At 49.0% G+C, this 23,551-nt stretch overlaps 1 protein-coding gene across 3 annotated transcripts in view; it reads right to left on the bottom strand.

Moving 5' to 3' along the window:
• Usp36 (ubiquitin specific peptidase 36) overlaps nt 1–22,821 on the bottom strand; it is a 31,045-nt gene extending 8,224 nt beyond the window's left edge. For all 3 annotated transcript variants that reach the window (XM_013038106.1, XM_013038105.1, XM_013038107.1), the window contains exons 1-14: nt 22,674–22,821; nt 20,306–20,567; nt 19,605–19,820; nt 14,477–14,587; nt 13,743–13,845; nt 9,854–9,921; nt 9,366–9,436; nt 8,704–8,786; nt 6,903–7,014; nt 5,115–5,255; nt 4,055–4,155; nt 3,235–3,373; nt 759–1,424; nt 16–146 (exon numbers count right to left, since the gene is read on the bottom strand). In XM_013038106.1, coding sequence (XP_012893560.1) covers nt 16–146; nt 759–1,424; nt 3,235–3,373; nt 4,055–4,155; nt 5,115–5,255; nt 6,903–7,014; nt 8,704–8,786; nt 9,366–9,436; nt 9,854–9,921; nt 13,743–13,845; nt 14,477–14,587; nt 19,605–19,820; nt 20,306–20,558 — 2,195 coding nt within the window. In that variant the 5' untranslated portion in view covers nt 20,559–20,567; nt 22,674–22,821. The remainder of the gene's footprint in view (nt 1–15; nt 147–758; nt 1,425–3,234; nt 3,374–4,054; nt 4,156–5,114; nt 5,256–6,902; nt 7,015–8,703; nt 8,787–9,365; nt 9,437–9,853; nt 9,922–13,742; nt 13,846–14,476; nt 14,588–19,604; nt 19,821–20,305; nt 20,568–22,673) is intronic.
• Nucleotides 22,822–23,551: the final 730 nt, after the last annotated feature.

Raw genomic sequence — 23,551 nt, 5'->3', positions numbered from 1 at the left:
GCACCCCAAGCTTACCTGGTTTTACTGACAGGCCAAGTGGAGGCGACGACGGGGTGAGTGGTTTTCATGGGGTAGGTGAGGTCGGAGAATGGTGGAGGGGGAGGTGAACGGAGGTCATTGCCTGTCGCCCTCCGCAAGGTGCTGGCCTGCAGTTATTGACATAAATAAAAACTTGGTGGTCTAAAAAAAGGTTTCCATGAGTGAAGGTGGAAAAAATAAATAAATAAAATAAAAGAGCTCAGAAGGAAGGATGAGGGGACAGAAGAAAAAAATGGGGGGAGGGAGTGGAAGGAGGGGATGGCAGGAGAAGAATCAGAAGTGTTATTGGTTAGAAGCAAAAAGGGCAAAGGAGGGCTCTTAAACCAAAGTCTTAGCGCCACTACCCAATTCTCCCCAGCTCCCAGCAAGCAGAGGAGCCCTCGCCCCAAGCCTCTGCCCCAGAGTCCTGTAGGGCCAACTCCTGCCTGCCCCTGCCATGGGTGGCCTGGTGCTGGACTCTGTGCCTGAGGCTCAATGACAAGCCTCTGCTACAGCCCAAGAGAGACTGCTCCCAGCCCAGATTCTATAGCCCAAGTGAGTCTATAGAAAAACCTCTACCTTCACCCCAAGCCCTTTCATCATTTGCAAATTGCTAGGGAGGTCAATGGCCCTTTGCTCTTCCTAACGAGGCCATCAAGGCCCTCTGCCACTCCCGACTCCCCAACTGCCAGCAGCCCTATTGGGCATGAGGCCCTCCAGCCATGAGACCACACACCCACCTTCTTGGCAGATAGGGCCAGCTTTTTGGCTGGTGGAGGAGACATGAGGCTTGTGGGCTCCGTGGCAGTACTGCCCAGGGCCGGGGACTTCAGCTTTGCTGCCTTAGCATCTGCTCCACTAGGCGGCACTTTGGCGTGACCAGCAGAGGGACTGTCTGTTCCCTGAGAATGGCTGAAGCGGGCAGCTCCGCGCTCGGGGGTCTGTGGAGCTGTGGTGGGGCCGCTACTAGTGCAATGCTCTGGGCTGGAGCTGCTGGAAGCTCCCTTCTCTGGGTCCGAGCAGTCTTCTCCTTTTGGCCCATGCCCATTGACTGTGGCCTTGGTTAGGAGCTTTGGTGAGGTAGAGAGGATGGCATCACTGCTGTCCCAGGAGCCCTGCCGCCGGCTCCCAGCTTCACCGGCACCAGATGAGCCCTGAGATATCCGGAGGGATGGAGAAGAGGGCTGCAGAGGCACCAGCTTCTTTGCTTTCTTTCCTGGCTCGTCCAGGAGCGCCGGCATGTGTGTGGGCGTGAGGACGAGTCTGGAGGAGGGGGACCCCAAGGGTGGCTTTGTAGGAACATAACCATTTTGTGACTTCAGGCTTGGCAGAGAGCCATTTCTGGACACAGGCACACCTGTCTCCTCGGGGGCCTGCAGTTTTCGAATTGGCATAGAGTCTTGTCGCTAAAAGACAGCAAGGCAAAAAACAGTCAGAGCTGGGGGTAGGAGTTTGGGGAGTGATGTAGGCAGACAGGCAGGGTGGAATCTGTACAGATCTCAGCAGCAGCAAGGGGAGGGGGGCACAAGAGGACAATGGAGACAAGAGGACAATGGAGACAAAGTGTATGGACGGACACCTGGCAGACAACGTTCTTTTTTGTGGTATATTTCAGGTTAACCTTTTGCGGCATGTTGTAATTTCTTTTGTCCTTTATTGGTGCCTCACACATGCTAAGCACCTGCTGTACCAGTGATCTACATAGTTGTTTTTTTTTTTGGGGGGGGGGGTTGGTTGAGGGGCCTGAACTCTGGGACTGGGCGCTGTCCCTCAGCTCTTCAGCTCAAGGCTAGCGCTCTACCACTTGAGCCACAGCACCACCACTTCTGACTTTTTTCTTTTTGCTTATGTGGTGCTGAGGAATCGAACCCAGGGCCTCATGCATGCAAGGCAAGCGCGCTACCACTGAACCACCCTCCCAGCCCTACATAGTTTTTACTGCAAATATTTTCATAAAATTCTACTTATTCTTATTTTTTTTTTAAAGTGCTAATCCTGGAGCTTGAACTCAGGGCCCAGGCACTGTCCCTTTGCTTTTTTGCTCTAGGCTAACACTCCACCACTTCAGCCTTGCTCCACTTCTAGCTTTTTGGTGATAGTCTCACAGACTTTCTTGCCCAGGCTGGCTTTTAATCATGATCCTCAGATCTCAGCCTGAGTGGCTAGGATTACAGGCATGAGCTACTGTTGCCCAACTCATCTGTGAAATATTTGCATACACAAAGTGGCTCATCTTTGAAAGTAAAAAAACCTTCAATACATTTTCAGCGTATGCGTGTGTGTTTATATATATTTTATAATGACAACTTCCATGGTGCACAAAATGGTCTTCAAGGGTGTCTATGGAGCTGTGTGCCCTGGCCACACTGTCCCAGGAGCACCTGGCTCCTTACAGGACCCTTCAGCTTTGCACTTAGATCACATGTGGTAATTCCTACATCCATTCCCATGTTTCTAACTTTAGCCTCTGTTGTTTTCAATGTTGGAAGTGAGAGATGGATTTACACTTCCATAAATGGCTACCACCACAGCAGACCGGCCAGTCCCTGATGCCTGTATGGGGGTTAACTCCCTGGGGAAGGAAGAGATCACTCACAAAGTCATCAAAAAGATCAGTTGACTAAATCATCAGCCGGCTAGGAAAACTGAGTTAACCGGCACAAATTTCAGACACAAAAAGGTAACTTTGATGTATTCTTCATGTTCCTTATGTTTTATCATATAAGCTTTAGCGTACCAGGTGTGTGTGTGTGTGTGTGCATGTTTGGGGGGCCACCTGAGTAAATTGCAAATGTCATTTCTTTTTACTGCCAAGGATGTTCATGACTATCTCCAAAGAACAAAGATATTGTCATATAGCATCACAGGCAAACCACCACACGCAGGACACTGGCGCTGGAGCCAGCTGTTCATGCTTTCAATGCTGGACTGGGGGGAAAGGAGGAGGAGGGAAGTGTCCTCACATGCCTGGGATTCACAGTTCACCAGGGAGCCTATCCAGCACTCCTGGACAGCAGGTGGACCACTGAGCTGATGCACTTGTGTATTCCAGGCCTTCTCCCTGTTCTCCATGGCAACCAGCTCAAGAAATGGTGTGCCATAACACAGGGCCACTACCCCCAAACTCCTCCCAAGGCTCCCACAGGGGCCTCGGAGCCCTGTGATGCCTGGCAGGAATCCAGCCCAGCCGTGTCTCCCCATCAGCAACCACTGTACCTTCACAGCCAGTGGGGAGGAAGCCACTCCATTGCCAGTGCTCTTCTTGGTGTGATCTGGAATGACACTTGGGCGGCTGGGAAGAGCAGAGCCTGCCCTGGAGATGGCACCCTCAGGACTTTTCTTAGAACCTGGAATTCTATCAAGAGCAAAGGAAGAAGTCAGGGGATCTCTGGCTAAGCCCACAGGTGTGGAGAGGAAGGTGAGGAAGTTAACCTAGAGTTAGGGTTATACTTCCATTTCTAGGAAAGCCAGGCAAAAGCACAGAAGCAGCCATGGAATCGCAAATGTCCCAATGGACTTCTCTGAACATTAGCCAGGCCCTTCTACCACCACAAGGCTGGGATGAAAGCCCTGACCAACTGTGCAAGAGCAGGAGGCTAGAGCAGTCAGTTTCCAGATCAGACCCTCAGGCTCCAGTGAACTGAATCCATCACCGTACAGGAGGGCTATGAGCAGCAGCAAAGCTCTCCAGCCAACATGTCCTCCAACCTCCAGTCAGTGGCTGGCAGGAAAGGCGTCTCCTGAAGGAGGTGCTGCAGCCCACCAAGGAGGCAACAGAACACTGCTCCCCACTCATTCACAGCCTCACCGGGGGGGGGGGGGGTGGCAGATGTTCCTGTCTTGTCCTGGCCTCTCTGGGGCTCTGGTTCTTACCCAAGAGCCAGGCAGGCTTGGCTACAGAGCACTTCCCAGTAGACGTGCTTCTCACACATGACTGGGAGACGGCCTGTGCCCGTGTGCTCCTCCAGTCAGGAAAGGCTCGGGGAGACAGCTCCAGAGAGCAGGAGCTCGTCTGGAGGGGGCATAGGGTCCTCACCGCAGGTAGAAGAGCACGTAGGCCTGCTGGTTCAGAACCACCTTGACGTTGCTGGAATGGACCAAGGAGTCGTTCATCTGGTACCACTGTCCGTTGCTTGCCTGAGCAGCACGGGGGAGGTTGCAGGAAATGACAATCAACAGACAGCCCACAATCCTGTTTTCCTTCCTTGCTTCTTTTCCTTTTTGAGACAAGGGCTCACTCTGAAGCCCAAGCTGGGCTCAAACTCTCGATCTTCCTGCGTCAAGCCTCCTGAGTGTTAGGATTCAAACTGTGTACTGCCACATCTGACTAGTCCTCACTTTTATTTTCTTGGGGAATGGGGGGGCGTTATAATTGGGATTTGAACTCAGGGCCTTTGCAAGTCCTCTAACACTCAAGCCACGTTTCCAGGGTATTTTGCTTTTATAAAAAATAAAATCTTGCTTTTTAGTCCAGACTGGCTTAGACCTCTGTTTTCCTATTTATTTACTCTTTCTGAGTAGCTAGGATGACAGGCACATGCCAGAGCCCAGCTCTTTATTATTCAAGATGAAGTCTCTAGAATTTTTTTGCCTTGGCTAGCCTTGAACCATGACCCTTCTGAACTCTGCTTCCTGAGTAGCTAGTAGCCACCACATCCAGATCAGTCTTCACTTTAAAAGGAGAATACAAAATGTACTATTAGTCTTGCTACATATGTCCAGGTGATAATTAGTAGTTCTCTCTGCCAGTGCTCCACATCACTCAGTTCCTTCCTCTGTCACTTCTAAAGAAGACTCAGGCAGGCTGAGGTACCACCTCATCTCCCACCAACATGCAGCCTCCACTAAGATTTCTCCAGGTTGAGGAAGGCAATCGAGGCAGCTGCTTCTTTGGGTTTCCAGGAGTTCTGTGGATTCCAGTGGAATCGCCTTTTAAAGGTGTCTTTTCTTCATTAGACATGAAAGCACACACTAAATATTACCATTTCCCAGGATAAATGGGCAAAGGCCAAGTCTGGCTTTATGACACTTCCAGCTTGCCCAAGAAGGCAGTGCACTGGGCATGCGAGTGCCCATGCAGAGCTGGTAGCACTCACCTTCACGTAGCAGTAGTAGTGCCCAGCGTGGCAACTGTAGCCTGAGTGGACCAGGACGGCGTACAGCCCATACATAACAGGGTCCCCACTATTCTGGGACATATATGGCCGGATGTTCAGGAACTCGGGGTAGCCCACATCCTGTTGGAAAAGTCAGAGAGGTAAACAGTTGTTCAGGAGAGGTTTGCTCTTACTTCTACATCCATCTAAGTAAGAGGTCCACTTGGACTGGGCTTTAACAATGGGGGAACCGGATGCGTGGCAAGGCTACAGCAGGAGGCCCAAGTCACAGATAGAAGCTGAGCAGGCAAATGACGAAGTCTTCCCAGCCAGGCCATGGGAGCTATAAGCTATGGGGAGCTATGAGCCACTGAGAGCTAAGCTATCAGCCCACAGAACAATTTGTGGCCCATTCCTAAATTAATTCTCACAGTAGTTGTTTTACAACTACCAGATGAATGCATTTCCTTTCCCTCTACTCTACAGAAATACTGCTGGGAAGAGGAGGAGGAGGAGAGTGTTGGGGGTGGGGGCAGTTAAGGACGTCAGAAACAGGTGCTAAACCAATTCAGCCAGTTGTCACAGTAACTTTTCAGGGTCTTGTATTTGGTTGTTGGGAGCTCTACCACTTGTCACATGCCCATCCTTCATGCTATAGTTAAACAGGGCATCATATTCATGTGAGCAAAAACACATATGGTCCATCCTAAACACATATGTAATCTGGAGCAAGACACAGAGCCCAGGTGCAGACCCCCATGACAGCCTGTACTCCAATCAAGACAGAAGACCCCAGCTCACCAAGTCCCTCTGTGCCCCCGTCACTGTCCCATCTCAAACATGTTCTGATCTGTCAGCATGTATTCTCTCTGCCATCATAAAGCATGCAATTTGTCTGGATTTTTTTTTTAAATCAGTATCTGTGAGACCTACCTATATTATCTAATTTCTTTTTTTTGGAGGACTGGGATGGGAAGGGAAAGACAAAGTCTCACTATATAGCCCAGGATGGCCTTGAACTCACCACCCTCTTGCCTCAGCACCCTGAGTGCTAGGATTACAAGTATATACCACTATACTTGGCTATCTTTTTTCTTTCTGACAAAATCTCAAAAGCCAATATACATATACATGAGCCTCAATCCAACCTTGCTAGGTAGGAGGCCTCCTAAAAGTCCTCTAGACCATTGTTGAAACACAAGCATAACCACAGATCTCAAGTGAGCTCCAGCACCCACTCAGACTGGCACACTACAACAATGAAGGAAAAAGTTCATGTGCAAGCAACTACTTAGATGATGGTGTTTAGAGATATAAAATGAAACATGGCTTCAAAAAGACTCTGAGAAGGTTTTCAATATTGCTGACACTAAGACAAGTGCCTTGCCCCAAATCACATAATCAGGTCCTAAACAAAAACTGTAGACTTATGAAACATACATATCTAGCAAAATCCGACCATGCAAAAAAGTAGATTTTCACTCCATATTCCACAAAAGGCCACAGCATGCAACTGCACTTGTTTCAGACTGAGGATACTCATGATTAGAGATAAAAAGTGCCAAGGACATTTACTTAGGAAGGCTTGACCTTCCACTTAGGGAACATTCCATGGACAGACAGAGGTTGGGGGATCCAGGACAGTGGTTCTCTTCTTGTTGAGTTGTACTGAGAGCCATTCAGATTCCTGGGCCCTGTGAGGCAAAGTGAAGTTCTCTGGCTCTGGGGCTACCTAGAGCTGTGAGGCACCGTGAGCCACTGAGCAGGCTATATCCTGTGAGCACTCACCTTGGTGATCTTTCCCCCACTGAAGTTGGCAAAGCGCTTGAGGGAAAGGGTGAGGACATTGGATGTCCTATGGATGCTGAAGCGTTTGCTGGCTGGAACCTTCTTCTTGCATCTATAAAGAAATGAATAACAAGGTTCAGGCCACACTTGGAAGAATACTGTTCATTCTGAATGGCTTTGTATTAACAGAACCTGAAAGTGAGGTTGATACCTTCTGTACCCCATCCACATAACCCACAAGTTGCTGCAAGGCAGGAAGGTGAGAACAGGCAGGGGCCTCCAGCAAGAATACTCGGCCTTCCAGGAGACTAGGTAAGAAGTATAAGGAGTACAAAAAGTGTCTTGGGAGTGACACTGGGAAGAAGAAACTGAAGCAGGTGGGGCCCAGCAATCAAGCAGTCAATCAAGCAGTAGGAAATGTATGCAAGCCAAGTCAAAGGACAAGTAGAGAAGAGGGAAGAAAGGGAGACAGAGTGAGTAACTTCCAGACCCAAGGGAAGCAAATTAAAGAGAGACTAAGAAAACAGATTGTGTCTTCAAACAGAACAAGAAACTTGAAAAGGACTAAGAAAATATTCCTCAGCAGTCCCAGCATCACATGGCCTGGTGAGCCAAGCGCCAGCACAGAGTAAGGGGGCAGCTCTGCCTGCTATAGCAGAAAGTTAAACGCGGAAAGCTGAGATCAGCTCTTGCCAAGAGGCAGGGCAGAGGGGTGGCTCTGCACTGAGGCCCAGGGTGAACATCGTCAGGCCTTCAGTTGTGTCTTAGTTATCCATCCTGGACAATGGGCACCACAAGCAATGCACAAGGATGCTTCACAGCAGTGATGAGTACTGGGAGCATGTAGTTGCCACCATGTGTCCTACTGGAAGGCGTGTGTAATACAGGCATGGGGCGTGCGGTTGCCACCATGTGTCCTACTGGAAGGCGTGTGTAATACAGTTATGGCTACACAAGATGTGTTGTTTTTTTTCTGAACTAGTGCTAGGGCCTAAACTCAAGCCTCATCCTCTCATTTGGCTTTTTGGTTAGCAGCTGGTACTCTACCACCTAAGCTACACCTCTATTCTGGCTTTTTGCTGGTTAACTGAAGACAAGTCTCTTGGGTTTTTCTGCCTGGGCTGGCTTTGAACAGAAATCCTCAGATCTCAGCCTCCTGAGTACCAAGTACCACAACTAAAGCTGTGAGCCACCGGAACCTGGCTTTCCTCCCGCAATACTGAGGGAGGTGTGGACCCAGATACCTGTACCTTGTAAGGCAAGTTCTCTACTACCTGAGCCAAATCCCCCAGCTCTTTCTGTGTTTCTTGGTTGAGGGGCTTGAACTCAGGGTCTGGGCACTGTCCCTGAGCGTTTTCAGTCAAGGCTAGCACTCTACCACTTTGAGCCACAGTGCCACTTCTAGTTTTCTGGAGATAAAGTCTCTTGGACTTTCCTGCCCAAGCTGGCTTTGGGAACCATGATCCTCAGATCTCAGCCTCCTGAGTAGCTAGAATTTCAGGTATGAGCTACTGATGCACTGTGCTTGTTATCTTTGACCTGGGGTCTCGCTTTCTGCTTGGCTGGCTTGGATGGTGATCCTATTTCAGGCCTCCCACAGTAGATGAGATGACAGTGGGTACCACGCAGCAAGCTACTGATTGACAGGGTTCTTGTGGACTTTTCTGCCTGGGCTGGCCTTAAGTTGCAAGTATTCCTATCTCAGCATCCCAAGTACTAGGAATACAGGCATGAACCACCAGCACCAGGCACACAGCATTATGGACACTCCTTTTTTTGTCATTAACGAAGTAAAACTTACTTAGCACACATATAGGCGTTTTCTCCACTCAGGACATCTGGTTTCACAAAAAGTTCCAGAGCACGCACAATATTTGCAGCTTGCTGAGAAGGACAAAAACCGAACAGGATAAACCGCAAAAGAAAAAGGCTGACTTGATGAATGCCAAATTTAAGGTCTTTTTCAGGCTGAGACAGCAAGTCACAAACCTTGACTTGCATAAAAACTGGCTCACTAGCTGCCACCTCCCCAAACTCTGAATAGGTACTGCAAGGAGCAGGGAGCCAGACTGTGCCCCATCGCAAGTGGGCGGCACAGAAGCCTTGTGAGGTCTGTCATATGCAGACCGTAGTTGGAGTTGCTCAGAAGCTCAGGGGTTCCAGCAAGGTCAAGACGAGCTCTCAAAAAGCCAGCCAGGAAAGGGGCCACCATGCTGTGAAGGCCACAGAGTTGCAGGGTGGCACTCTAGTACATTAGATGTTTTTCCAGCTCTGCCTGACAGTGCTGGGACCATTCTGCCTCAGGACACAAACTCAGAGTTTGACCTAGGAAGATATAAAATGAGGTTTCTACTGCAACCATCTAAAAAAAGTAGAATCCCAAGCACTTCCTATCTGCACCCATTTTGATGACAGTTCCCGGCCTCTCTCCAGATGTCCACAAGGGCAGACCCCTGTGTGTACCCGGATCTCCAGCGCTATGTCCAGGTAGGGGTCGTAGGTGTCGGAGACGCTCTTGCACATGGAACATTTCACTGCAATAGAAGAAGAGGCAGTGTGTGGGTGGGGTCCATGAGAGGACAACCAGATCCCAACACCCACCACTGGAGGTCTAGAACTCAACCCAGCTCCTGACAGAAGACTGTCTCTCCAGGCTGACTCAGGGTGGAAAAGCTACCAAGGAGGTGCTGGCCCCACCCACAGGCCTTGCTTGTCACTGGCTGCCTATCAGGCCTGCAGAGGGGGATGAAAGAGGGACTGGGAGAGCTTGTGAGGAAGACTCCCATACACATAACTGTGCTTCAAGGTTCCTGACAGGGCTTTGCTACAACCGGGCAAGACTGGCAGGTGGGAAACCAAGACCTGATCACCAGGCCATGCCAGGAGCATATTAAGGGTCTTTATGAAGGTCCTGACCTCCAGGACAGGATGAACAAAATGTCCCCACTCACCTCGGGACCTGAGATAGCCTCCGAAGATCTGATGCACCAGAGTGGTAGCCTGAGTTTGCCGATCCAACCTGAAAGCAGGGCACACAAAACAGGACTTGTACTGAGCTTCCATTCTCCACTCACTGGCCGGCTGTGGCACTATCCCCCAACTCCCATCCTCCTACCTGAATCTCATGGGCAGGCCCACAGTGCCCAGAACCTCTCAAGAGTCCCCTACTGCTAAGCTCCTGCCCTACGGCCCACTGTTCAAACCTACACAACTTAGGAGGCAACTTGGCCATGAATTCCAGAAGACAGGTACTGAACAGTGCTGGCCTGGACCAGGGTGGGGTGCATGGGGCCCTCAGCCTGTAGGCTCACATCTGATCTTCGGTGGGTTATTCCACCGAGGAGCAGCCAAGCCTGAGATTGGGGTGGGACAGGGCCCTGAAACCAACTTTGAACCATCTCCGCCCTACCTCACTCCACTTATTACTAATCTGGGGCAACAACTAAGGCCAACCTACTCCTGTGCCCCCAGAGTTGAGTGCACATGCCCCACATGTGGCACGCATCCTGCATGCTCTGGACAACCCTAGCCCTCTGGTGTGCTCCACTCACTCCTCCACAACCATCTTCCTTGGCACTTAAGGGTGCAATCCATGCTGCCAGCTGCTTCCTGACCCCTCACAAGTGCCACATCTGGCCAGGCATTGTGTGGCACAGCTCCCAGGGCATGGTCCAATGCCAAGCCTTGCCACTGAAACTCCACCCCAAAAGACATGCACCAGGCCTGTAGTCAACGCAACACTTCCCAGGAAGCTCAGGAGACAACCTGGGACCAAAGGCTTATTTTCGCAAAGTTGGGAAATGAAAAACCAACAGTCACCATCTATAGTCATCACAGTTCACCCAGGGAAGGGATATCTAACTCTCTAAAGTAGCCAGGCCATCATCTCAGTGAGAAGCAGGAGCGAGAAGCAGAGCAGCCCCAGTGGCTAGTACTCAACCCCTTGCCCCACCCTTACAAGGGGCTAGGTGCCAACAGTACCACCACAAATGCCCACTGGCCTGTGGGAAGGGAACTGCCAGCTGGGGCAGGCCCAGGGCCTGGGGGCAGTTCCCAAAGGCCCTGGCTGTGCGAGTAAGAGGATAAAAGAGCAGGTAAACAAGCATCCTTGCAACTGGGTAGGGAAGGGCAAAAGGAGAACATTTAGGGTTCTAAAAAAGCCAAATAAACTATCAGAGCTGTTGCCCCTTCTGTCACCTAGAAAAAACATTTATTTGAGAAGGTTCACCTCATAGGCTGAGGATCCTGAAACTTACCAGACCTACCAGTCAAAGGCAGCTCAAATCACAGAAAGGTGACATAGAAAATGGCATGTATTGCCACCTTGTTTCTTATCTAGAAACCAAGCACACCACTGATGCATAATACCCAGTCAAGAAGCCAGGGCAGAAAAAAACAGTGACACAAAGTCCACACTGGGTTAGACTTCCTCCAACATTTGCACACTAGAAAACCACACTCACAAAAACAGAAAAAGAAAACCAGTCTGGGACTAGGAGGGGTGGGCTCATGGTTGCAATTCCAGTGACTTGGGAAACAAGTTAGAAGGGAGCAAAAATTAGCAAGGGGATGGGAAGGTGGCTCCATGGTAGAGTGCTTGCTCAGCATGCATGAGGCCCTGGGTTCAATTCCTTGGCACCACATAAGCAGAAAAAAGCTGGAAGTGGAGCTGTGGCTCAAGTGGTAGAGCACTCGCCTTGAGCTGAAGAGCTGAGGGACAGTGCCCAGGCCCAGAGTTCAGGCCCCACGACCAACCAAAAAAAAAAGTTACCAAGATCTCCATCTTGACCAGTAATTCATACCTATAATGCCAGCTATACTGGAGGCATAGCTTACTTATAAAAAGATCAAGGTGCAAGCATAGCCCAGGCAAAGGCTGGAGACCATACCTGAAAACTGGGGGTATTTGAGGGCTGCTCAAGAGGTACAAAACCTGCCTAGTAAGCCTTGAGCTCAAACCCCTGTAAGATAAAATACAATAAAATAATAGAAGGAATATACTAAAAGGAAGAGTTAAGTGAACTCTGGAAAGAAACTGAACACCTCAGTCCCTTCAGAGATGGATACTGCAAGGCAGGTGTTGGTAGCTGATGCCTGTAATCCTAGCCACTCAGGAGGCTAAGATCTGAGGATTGTGGTTCAAAGCCAGTCTGGGCAGAAAAGTCCCCATGAGACTCCCATCTCCACTTAACCACAGTGGTGTTGTGACTCAAGTGGTAGAATGCTAGCCCTGAGCACAAAGAGGCTCAGGGACAGTGCCCAGGCTGAGTTCAAGCCACATAACCAACAACAAAGAGAAAGAGAAAAGTGGGGGTAGGGAGAAACTGCATAAAGCTCAAGACAGAACAGATCCCAGGCAAACTCAACATGGGGCACTTAAAATAGGAAACTACCAGGAAATAAAATTTTAGTAATGACAGCTGTCTGAGAGAAAGAAACTCAGAGAAAAAAGCTATTACTAGAACTCCCAAAAAAGTAAAATGTGGGGCTGGGAAGGTGGCTCAGTGGTAGAGTGCTTGCCTTGCATGCACAAGACCCTGGGTTCAATTCCTCAGCACTACATAAGCAAAAAGAAAAAAGCCAGAAGTGGTGCTGTGGCTCACGTGGTAGAGCACTAGCCTTGAGCTGAAGAGCTGAGGGACAGCGCCCAGGCCCAGAGTTCAGGCCCCACGACTGGACCCCCCCCCACCAAAAAAGTAAAATGCATCAACTAGAAGAAACCAGACACCAGTGTCTCCTAGCTACTCAGGATGCTGAGATCTGAGGCTCTATCTGCATTTGATATCAGCCTGGTAGACAAATCCAAGAGACTCTTACACCAATTAGCCAGCAAAATGCAGATTAGAGATGTAGCTCAAGTGGTAGAGAAGTAGCTGTGAGCAAAAAAAAAAGTCCACAAAACCAAAACAAACAGAAAACCCAACCTGAGATTTGATGTCCCACAGGAAGCTCTGTTTCCTGGCAACGGGTACCTTAGGGTTGTCTCACAGGGGCAATGTGACACCTATCCAAGGCTGGCTTTCTGTGGTGCTGCAGCTCTAAACCACTGGTATTCACAACGGCACAATCCAGAAGATACAGCAGGTGGCATGATATGACTCTTGTTGAAGGTAGGTCCTGAGGCTGAAAAACTGTTCTCTCCCTGGCTCCATCCAAGTAGTGGGTGCCAGGCTCAACCAACTCCTACAACCCCATCTTCTGTATCAAAATAAGCAGTCTGTGATCCTGTAATCCTAGCTACTCAGGAGGCTGAGATCTGAGGATTGAGGTTCAAAGTCAGCTCAGGCAGACAAGTCTGTAAGACTCTTATCTCCAATTAACTACCAGAAAACCGTAAGTGGTGCTGTGGCTTAAAGTGGTAGAGCTCTAGCCTTGAACAAAAAAAGCTCAGAGACAGTGCCCAGGCCCTGAGTTCAAGCCCCAGTCAAACCAGGCACAGTGGTACATACCTGCAATCCCAGGACTTGGGTGGCAGAGGAAAGGGGATTGAGAATTCAAGGCCAACCTGAGCTACACAGCAGGACCCTGTCTTAAAACATCAAATCAAACCAAAACAAAGCAACAGTGATTTCTGAAAAACAAGGGAGTCTAAGGCAACAGCTAACCTTTGCAAAGACATGTGGTAAAACCCTTCTCGTATCTGACTGCCAGGACAGAGCCCCACCACATCTACCTCCGGTACCAGATCCTACCGAGCTGCCTCGGCTAGGTGACACCTTTTTGGGGGCCACTCCTCTTCTGGGAACCCTCCAAGGAGGGTCAGGAGGAGGGCTCAGGGTACCTGCCTCTACCAGCAGTGCCTGCAGCCCCAGGGGAGGGGTGGGGAGGCAAGACACATACTTGGCATAGCCATTCAAGCAGGCCTTCTGCATGGCATCGATGGTGTAGCGCAGAAACTCATGTGCATCCTCTTGGTTCCCAAAGCGAAAATGCCGGGCAATCTCTGAAGGAAGGAGAGAGGGTTAGGAAAGATGACCACCACCTACTTGTAGTCACAGGGGGACAAAGGAAAAGTGTCAGTTGAGGAAACCGAGGGTGGTATAATTATCTACAACTTGGACCATCCATCACAGCCAGTCTCTAAGGCCTAAGGGCTTAGCCGTCAGGTAAGTGATCCACACCTAGAATCACATCTACTCAAGAAGCAGGGTCAAGGGAAAAGAGGATCCTGAGAGCCCAGGAACTTGAGTCAACATAGCGAGACCTCGTCTCAAAAAACAAAAAGAATGCAACACCCACTGGTTTGTTTTCCCAGAGCCAGCCCATAGCCATTTCCTAGTGCTACATAGGCATTAACTTCCTGCCAAGTGACAGGGACACAGCAACAGCTCCTCTGAAGCTCCTGGGCTTTCTTGGAACACAGCAGACCCTTTCAGCTATCCTATCTTGAACACAAAATGGCACTACACCACCTGGCCAAAACATACCTGTTCTCCAAAGCAGGGTGCCCCCCATTCCCCACCAGACAACCTCCACTGGTGGGACACTTGAGCCTGTATCACTAAGCACACATAAGCACTGCTAAGACTCCCAGATGAGCTGTACTGACCCCAGAGAGACAAATCCATTCTTACTTTTCAGGTCTCGGATGAAGGAGATGGGCTTGATGGCATTGCCACTGTTGGCAAAGGCCTGGACGATGTGGTTCTGCATGACACACAGCATACAGAAGCTTCCCTGGTGACCTGCGGCATGGGAGAAGCAGCTATGTGAATATGACAGCTTCGGAGAACAGGCCACTTCCACCCCAAAAGAAGAAAGAGGAACGGAGCAAATGAGGGCCGGTCAGCCTGTGATAGGAGAGCTGGCCCACAGAGACACCTCTCCACCCCACCACAGAGTGTGAGTGGGGGATGCCCTGCTCATGGCCGATGAGGCTGTAGTTCTAATGGTCTTACACCACAGGCCTAGACACATGCAACAAGCTGCTCCAGACACCATGCATGCTACATCTGCGTTATTTACTTACATGAAGACTGAGTCTGGCTTTCAACATGAAGTCCAGAAAAAATATCTATTCCAAAGTTCTAGCACATAATCAATGGCTGCAAGATTTCAGGGCTTCCTGACGTTACTTAGTTTGCTCTCAAACATTCTGCTCAGCTACACCCAGTAAATAACCTCTCTGCAACTTATCAGGGGCCAGAAACCCCCTGAAGACCTGGACAGCAAACATTTTAGCTCTGTACAAGTCTGCCACCACCATGTACCTCTGCCACAGGTGCACGAGAAGTACAATGTGGACATAGGTGTGTTCGGCCAGCTTGATCCACAAACACAGGCCATGGCCACTGTAGCCAGTAGCCCCTTCACAGCCTTAGAGCAGCCTGGATGTATACTGACCTTTAAAACTGTGACACAGTACAAATAGAAAGAGATGTACAAAGACTACGACACAGCCTTGCTCTACCCTTTCAAGTGTCTGGAGATAGCTGTACCCCTACAATCCATTCTCCAATTCCTTCAAACCAAGGCAACTTTTGCCCTAAACAGGACATTACTGTTCCCCAACACACATGCATTGTATTTCTATACCGTGGGGATCCACAGCCAGAAACTGGCCTTGTGGTTATGTAAGCTTTCATATTAACTGTACTATGAGGTCAAGTACTGGGTACTTTGGCAACTCGCATTCTTAAAAAATCCAGCATGGGCTGGACATCAGTGGCTCACACCTGTAGCTGAGATCTGAGGATCGTGGTTCAAAGCCAGCCTGGGAAGGAAAGTCCATGAGCCCCTTATTTCCAATTAACTGCCAACAGGCCAAAAAACAGAGCTGTAGCTCACAAAAGCTCAGGGACAGCACCCAGACGCTGAGTTCAAGCCCCGGGACTAAAATCAATCAATAAATAATAAAAAATCCAGGTTGTCCTGACAAGCTGGGTTCCTAAAAGCCCTGCAGGCACAGGACTTCATGCGTGAACATATCGGTCTGTTCTCACCTGTGCCAGCCACTGCAGCCCAGCCCTGACACCGCATACGGCATGGCATGGTCTTCAAGGGACACACAGATCTATTCACGTAATCACATTTACATACAAGGGATGCTCTCACTTTTCATTATAGACTTTGTCCCACTTTTTTTGTTGTTGTTGGTCATGGGGCCTGAACTCTGGGCCTGGACGCTGTCCCTCAGCTCTTCAGCTCAAGGCTAGCGTTCTACCACTTGAGCCACAGCATCATTTCTGGCTTTTTCTGCGAATGTAGTGCTGAGGAATTGAACCCAGGGCCTCAAGCACTCTACCACTGAGCTACCTTCCCAATCCTTTGTCCCACTTTTCTAACCATATGTGTTAATTTTTAGGTGACAATAAAGTTTGTAGGACTAAAAAATTATGATTTGATATTTAAAACAACAACAAAAAATCACACTTTTTTTTTTGGTCAGTTGTGGGCTTGAACTCTTAGCCTGGACACTGTCCCCCTCAGCTCTTCACCCAAGGCTAGTGCTCTACCACTTGAGCCAGAGCTACTTCTGGTTTTCTGATGGTTTATTGGAGATAGAGTCTCACGGACTTTCCTTCCCGGGCTGGCTTTGAACCTTCATCCTCAGATCTCAGCCTCCTGAGTAGCTAAGATTACATGCATGAGCAACTGGCACCCAGCAACAAAAACAAAAAAGCTTTTTTTCCTTTCAGATCCACTGAAGATGTGGCTGTGATGCGTCTACAAAGTGCCGCTGACCCCACCCGACACAACTGCTCCCAAATAGGGCAGAAACACCAGGACTTCCAACATTCATGCCCACAAGATCAGCACACTTTTCATGTAATTTACAAAAAGGAAACTGAAGCCAAGATCTTTGTCCATTGCTACTGAAGTTTGGGAAGCGATGTATTTAACTCAGGCTCCTGCAGGGTTTATTTCCAGCTGACAGCTGGCCAGGGCAGTGTGTTGGTGACAGGGCTATGACGCAGCCTAGTTCAGGTGCTGGAGCAACACAGGGAGGGAAGCGTATCTCCACCCATGTGCTGGTTGCTCAGAGCCAGAGGGACACTGGAAGAAATGGGAAGAGCTGAGTGTGGCAGTGTACATCTATAATCCTATCTGCTAGGGAGACAGACAAGTTTGGGGCTAGACTGTGCAAGACTGTCTCCAAAACAAAAACAAAAGCAAGGCAAAAAAACAGGAGCGGAGTTACAGAGCTTTCCTAGCATGCACAAAACCCTAAGCTCTACCCAGCACCACAAAAACAAAGAATTTATGTTATTTCCTGGATTTGCTTCTTCATCAAATGGGTTATTGAGATGTCCTCACAGCTGAACTCAGGTCTGCAATGCTGACTACTGATGTTCTGGGACTGGACTTAATCGCGTCCGGTCTATGAACAGCCTCTAGAGTTGCTTACTGGCGCCTGCTGAGAAGACAATTTTATATACTGCCAGATCTTGCCTATGCAACAGCTAGGTACTGGATTTCATAAAGGTTAAAGCTTCAAGCTAGTGGCACAGAAAAAAATCTGACCCCCCCCCACCGGAATGTTTTACCTTTCAAATCTGTTACAACTCACAGGTATACAACAGTTGCCAGCACGGTTTTTCTGATTTCTCTCTGGCAGCTGCAAAGCCAGAGCACATCATGTCACCCTGTGCATCTGCCAGCTTGGGTTTCTTTTGTGCAGCTCTTGCTCAGAATTTTAGCTAGTTTTTTAACAGGTACAATTCTCAATACCAGTGCTTGGTCTTTGTGCCCCAAGTCTTGTCTACCAGCCTGCATTTAAGTCTTTTCAGTGTTTCTGATCATTTTTTTTTTTTGGGGTCCGGTTATGGGGTCTGAATTCTGCGCCTGGGCACTGTCCCTCAGCTCTTCAGCTCAAGGCTAGCGCTCTGCCACTTGAGCCACAGCACCACTTCCAGCTTTTTTCTTTTTGCTTATGCAGTGCTGAGGAATTGAACCCAGGGCCTCATGCATGCAAGGCAAGCGCTCTACCACTGAGCCACCTTCCCAGCCCCTCTGATCACTTTTGATGTCTGAAACTTTAATGCAGCTGAACTGACCAACTTTTCTTCTTCTAAGGTTAAGACAAGTTTTTCATCTTTTTTAAAGTTAGGTCCTTCCACATGTAAAAATCAAGTTTTTGTTTTGGTTCTTTACTAAACAATCGCTATCTATGTGAAAAAACCTGGAGCTGCAATGCACTTCCACATGCACATGGCTCTGTACTCATGTCAGCACATCTGTCCTTGAGCTAACATGGTGGCATTCTGACTTCATAACTATACAGGAAGTCTCCAGCTGGTGGAGCACATCTCCGCTCAGCCCTCTTCTTTGCAAAGTGTGTTTTGGGTTTGGTCCTTTGATTTTCGATATAAAGTTTGGAATCACATGAACCTGCTCCAATCTGCACATGAGTTTGGGGAGGAACAACTCTCAGCTTCCCTCTGTGAGCAGCTGGGCCTCAACACACCCAGCCCCAACCTTCTTACCAATGAGGAAGTAACTTTACTCCTTCAGTTTGCTGCACACCACCCTGTGAAATCTGAGTCTAGATACTTGAGTGTTTGTGTTGATTCTCTAAAGAGAGCAAGCGCCTTTTACAAATACATGTTCAAACATTGGATCTTGCCATTCCATCTGCTAATTTTCCAACTTGTCTCCATATTCTTTTGGTTTCCTATGCAGGAATATTGTTCTTAAAGCAAAGCACCATGTTTTGTTTTATTGTCAGACAAGACTTGGACGTAGGACCTGGGTACTGTCCCTGAGCTTTTCTGCTCAGGGCTAACATTCTATGACTTTGAGCTAAAGCTGCACTTCTAGTTCTGTGGTGGTTAATTGGAGTTAAGAGTCTAACATACTTTGCTGCCTGGACTAGCTTCAAACCTCTATCCTCAGATCTCAGCCTCATGATTACAAGCATGAGCCACCAGCACTTGCTAGCATGGTAGTTTTATTCCCTGTCCCTCTGCAACCCCACATTCTTGAGTGAATTGGCAGGCAGCCACCAGGCTTCAGTGCCCCCAAAGCCTTGGCTTCCAACACTGTCTCACTGGGATGCTGCCTTGATGCTTGCTGTGGTTTCAGCAGATGTCCTTATTGGGTGAAGGAAATGTGCTTCTATCACTACTCTGCTTTGGTTTTATTTGTGCCAGTTTTGGGCTTGAACTCAGGGCCTGAGGGCTGGTCCCTTAGCTTCTTTGATCAAGGCTAATACTCTACCACCTGAGTCACATTTCCATCTCTAGCTTTTTGCTGATTAATTGGCGATGAGTCTCTTGGGTTTGGCTGGCTTTGAAATGGGATCCTCTTGAACAGCAAGAATTACAGGCATGAGCAATAAGCGCTCACTTTTCTTCAGTTTCTGACTTCATATTTTATAATTTCTACTTTGGACCATGTTTTATAATGTATGTCCAACACTGGCCTAATTGATAAACAAAAGAGCTAGAAGATTTTGTGGCGATATCTTTAAAAAACACTCCCTTCTGTCTGGGCAATTATTTTAGAAAAGTGTGGTGCACATGACCCTGAGTGGTCCCATGCAGTGCCAATCTGCATCTGCACCAAGTAAACATGATCCAGGTAAAATGGAAATGCCCAGCACAGTGTGTATCTACTAGAAGACTGTCTGGTTCAGTTGTTCCAACTCATGGTATCTCCCGCCCCTCAGCCGCAAGCCCCACTCACAGCTCACACCTGCTCCCTTCAGCTGCAAGTCCCACTCACACATCTCCCACCCGCCAAGCCGCAAGCCTCACTCACAGCTCCGCGCATGCTCTTTGGAGAGCAGGTAGTTGGCCAGAGGCGGTGTGTAGGTCAAACACTGAATGGTGGAGTTGAGGAAGCAGGTGTTGCCCAGGTTGTGCAGCCCTGCACCAACACGGAAGATGCGTTCCCACCGGAGGGACAGCTGCTCTGTGGGGAAGAGCACTTTCTGGGGGGCCGGGACTCCATCCCCTCCAGATGCACGCTCGCTGCCTGAGGAAGAGAAGAGTGCAGAAAGAGAAAGTCTGAACACACACAGACACTCCTTGCTGGGTATCTACTCAGAAGACAGCATTGGGCAGTAACTGGCGTGCCAATGGACTGGAGGTTGCTAGAAAGGCCAAGAATAAATTGTGTCTTGTCACTCATTTCAGACTGCTTAGGTCTTGAATTCTAGAGTCCTAACCCCCGCACCTCCTGGATGAGAGGAAGAAGTGGGTCCTAGCCAGCCCATGTCTATTTCCAAGCCTCTCTTGTGATCCTGTTAAACCTGAGGACTTGAGGTATGGCAGCTTCCAAGCAATGGCCAGCACACAGCCACTGTTGCTACCACCCCACATCATGACATCTACAAGGCCCAAAGACCCCATGGGAAGCATCAAGGCCCTGTCATTCAGCCACTGCTGCCATTGATCCTGGTCTGCCCACCCACTCAACACACAGCAAGGCCCTTCTTCAAGCACTTTCCCTTCTGGTACCCTGCTTCCTGGCCTGTAGCTCATCTCCACTCTTGTGCCGACCAGTCCCTTCTGCCCTGGGGTTCAGCAGCACATATTTGCTCTTCAAGGACTCCAGCTGGTAGGAGAAGCTCTTGCTGGCCGGCTCAAACTCAATCCTCTGTAAAAGGACTTTCTTGGCAGAGGTGGCCAGCAGCTTGCCCAGGTCTCCATCCTCAGCTGAGTCCTTGCGGCCAGGCTTCAGGGCCTCCTTCAGCTTATCGACGATTGGCATGGTGCATCCCTGTGGAAAGAACAGGACAACACTAAGTTCCGGGAACAAGCTTGGCCACTGTGGATGGTGGCCACTAGTACAACGACCCTTACAGGGACATGCAGAGAGGGAGGCACTCAGGTCCTGTGTAGTTCACATTTCCCTCTCCAAAAGACCACAGACACCAACCAACAGTAAAAGGGCATAGGAACAGATCTGGCCTTCCCACAGTGTGAACATGGCACCTGGTGCTACCTCCTCCAGAAGGATAGTATGTGGTCTCAATGTCTGCTTACAGAGAACAATTAATTCACTCAGGTTACTCACACACACAGCCATGCAATGAAGACCTGGGTATGGTGATACAAGCCTATAATAATCCCAGCTATTTGAGGCCCTTACTAGGAGGCTAGCCAAGCAAAAAGTGAGGACCCTTCCCCCATTCAAACAAATAATCCAGGCACAGTGTCATATTCTATAGGTATGAGGACTGCCACAGGTAGGATGACTGTGGTTCAAGGCTAGCACCAGGCAAAAACACAAGAGCCTATCTGTCAAGTGTAGAGCAACTGCCTAGCAAGGCCAAATCTCAGTACTGAAGAAAAAAAAAAAAAAAGGAAACATCTTAATATTTGGATTGGTTACATGCATAAATCATAATATTTCACATATATATTTGGGTTAAATAAATTATAAAAATGAATTTTTCCATTTTCTTTGCTTTTCTTTTTTTGGGTCCAGTCGTGAGGCCTGAACTCTGGGCCTGGGCACTGTCCCTCAGCTCTTCAGCTCAAGGCTAGAGCTCTACCACTTGAGCCACAGCGCCACTACTGGCTTTTTTCTTTTTGCTTATGTGGTGCTGAGGAATGGAACCCAGTGTTTCATGCATGCAAAGCAAGCACTCTACCACTTAGTCACCTTCCTAGCCCCTCCATTTGTTTTTCTAATGTAGCTGCCATTCATTTTTAAATTATATTGGCTCATTATATTTTTATTTTCTTTTTTTTTGTTGGTCATGGGGCTTGAATTCTAGGCCTAGGCACTTTCCCTGAGCTCTTCAGCTCAATGCTAGTGATTCACCACTTGAGCCACAGCGCCACTTCTGGGTTTTCTGGTGGTTAATTGGAGATAAAAGAGTCTCACAGACTTTCCTGCCTGGGCTGGCTTTGAACCACGATCCTTTGAACCACAGCCTCCTGAGTAGCTAGGATTACAGGCATGAGCTACCGGCACCCACCTGGCTCATTTTATTTCTATGGAAAATGTATATGCCTATTATCTCTAAGAGTGAGAAGAAAAAGAGAAAAGAAATAGGCCTGGAGAAGAGTTGAGTACAAGGCAGGTCTTGCCAACACTTCTCAAGAAAAGCTAGGGGACAGGTAGGGACCAGGCCTTGGAAAGTGGCAGACTTGGGGGTTTCTACCACCTTTAGCCACAGATCTGGGGATAAGGTGGATTGTAAAATAGGAACAAAGATAGTGGAAAGTAGCTGCAGGGATGGTGAGATGGCTGGTTACGTGGCGTTCCTAACAGAGGAGGGCAGATACTGCACAGAAACTGGAAGACAGGCTACTACCATCACCTGACTGCCACCCCTACATGCATCACTAGTCTGCCCACCCTCTCAAGCATCAAAAGTCAAAGCTTTCATTATTTGGGTCACAACTAGAAAATATGTCCCCAAAGTGCCCATTCATATCAGATGTGATGACTCAGAAAACCTGGATGTAATACCCAGACTTCCCTGGAGAATCAGCTCATCAAAACTCCACTCCAGGTGACACTGATCAAGACACACTGTACTCATTACCTGACTTAGGGGACTGTAACCTCTTTGTACAATCACTTAGTAATTAAAAAAAAAAAAAAAAACCCACTAACCTCCACTCTAGTGGAAGAAGGAACACTCCCGTCAGCTCTAAGTCACTCAAATAGGTCATTACAGATCATCTAATTTCATATATAGATCACTTATATGTAAGTACATCTATAAAGAATAGGTGTGCAAGAAACTCTAGTACCAGTTCTCTAGGGTGAGGAAATCTATTACCCAGCCTCTGCTTACATCTTAACTAAGACAATCTCACCAACAATAATCACTGCTGTCTCAGGTAGGAAGAGACCTGGGCCACTCACCTGGATGAGTGACCCTGGCTGCTACTTCCCTAGCCAGCAGGGAGTCAGGTTGCGAAGGGTAAGTTCTGGTGGGGCAGGTGATCTGTCTGCTGGACCTTGGCCTTGTCAGTCACCAGCACTGCCAAGTGTAGTATCCAGAATGGTTGTCAACACCTATGGGATGAGCAGGAAGACATCACCAAAGCCAACTCTTCACTTGTCTTCCCATGGATTTCGTGTGGGAAGAAGGTGACCTTCCACTAGGAAACAGTCATCAATCAGGTTAAAGGGAGCCAGGTGTGAACAAAAGGTAATTTTTTTTTAAGTGGTGGCAGAAAAGACCAGCCTCCCTTTTAACAGCTGCACCTGAAATCTTAAGCGCTAACCTAAAACTCATCTCTGATGTGTGAGGACCAAGGAAAAAAAAAAAATGTTCTTGCCCAGCAAGCTCTCTGCTGTGCACGATTAACGCATACACGGGGGGGGGGGGGGGCCGCAGGACGGTGTCTGCAGGTGGGAATTCTTAGGAAATCTGGCATCAGTTCGGGAACAACTTACAGCTCTACCAACAAGCATCTCTAGCCCCCAAAGTACTCAAGCACAGCTACCTTTCAAACCAACACCCTCGGCACCCTTTCTGTCTCTTCCCGCACGCCGACAGCCCAGCACGTGCTGAAGACCGGGAGTCCCAGACAGGAGAGGCCGGAGGCCCGGGGACGCGGCTGAGCACGCCGGGCTCAACTGTGTGGCCGCGGGGTTATCCGCCCCCCGCCCCGGCGGTCTCTAGTTTGAGGGTGCACGCAGCTCCCCCGGGGGCCGCGGTGGGCATTCTAAAACCCTCGTCGTCCCCGGCCCGAGCTCGGGCCGGGGCGCCTCGGACCGTGACCACGAGGAAGGCC

The sequence above is a fragment of the Dipodomys ordii genome, unplaced genomic scaffold (assembly GCF_000151885.1).
Source record: "Dipodomys ordii isolate 6190 unplaced genomic scaffold, Dord_2.0 Scaffold7, whole genome shotgun sequence".
Taxonomy (NCBI): domain Eukaryota; kingdom Metazoa; phylum Chordata; class Mammalia; order Rodentia; family Heteromyidae; genus Dipodomys; species Dipodomys ordii.
Note: the sequence above shows the minus strand (reverse complement) of the source record. Positions and strands in the feature narration are given on the sequence as shown.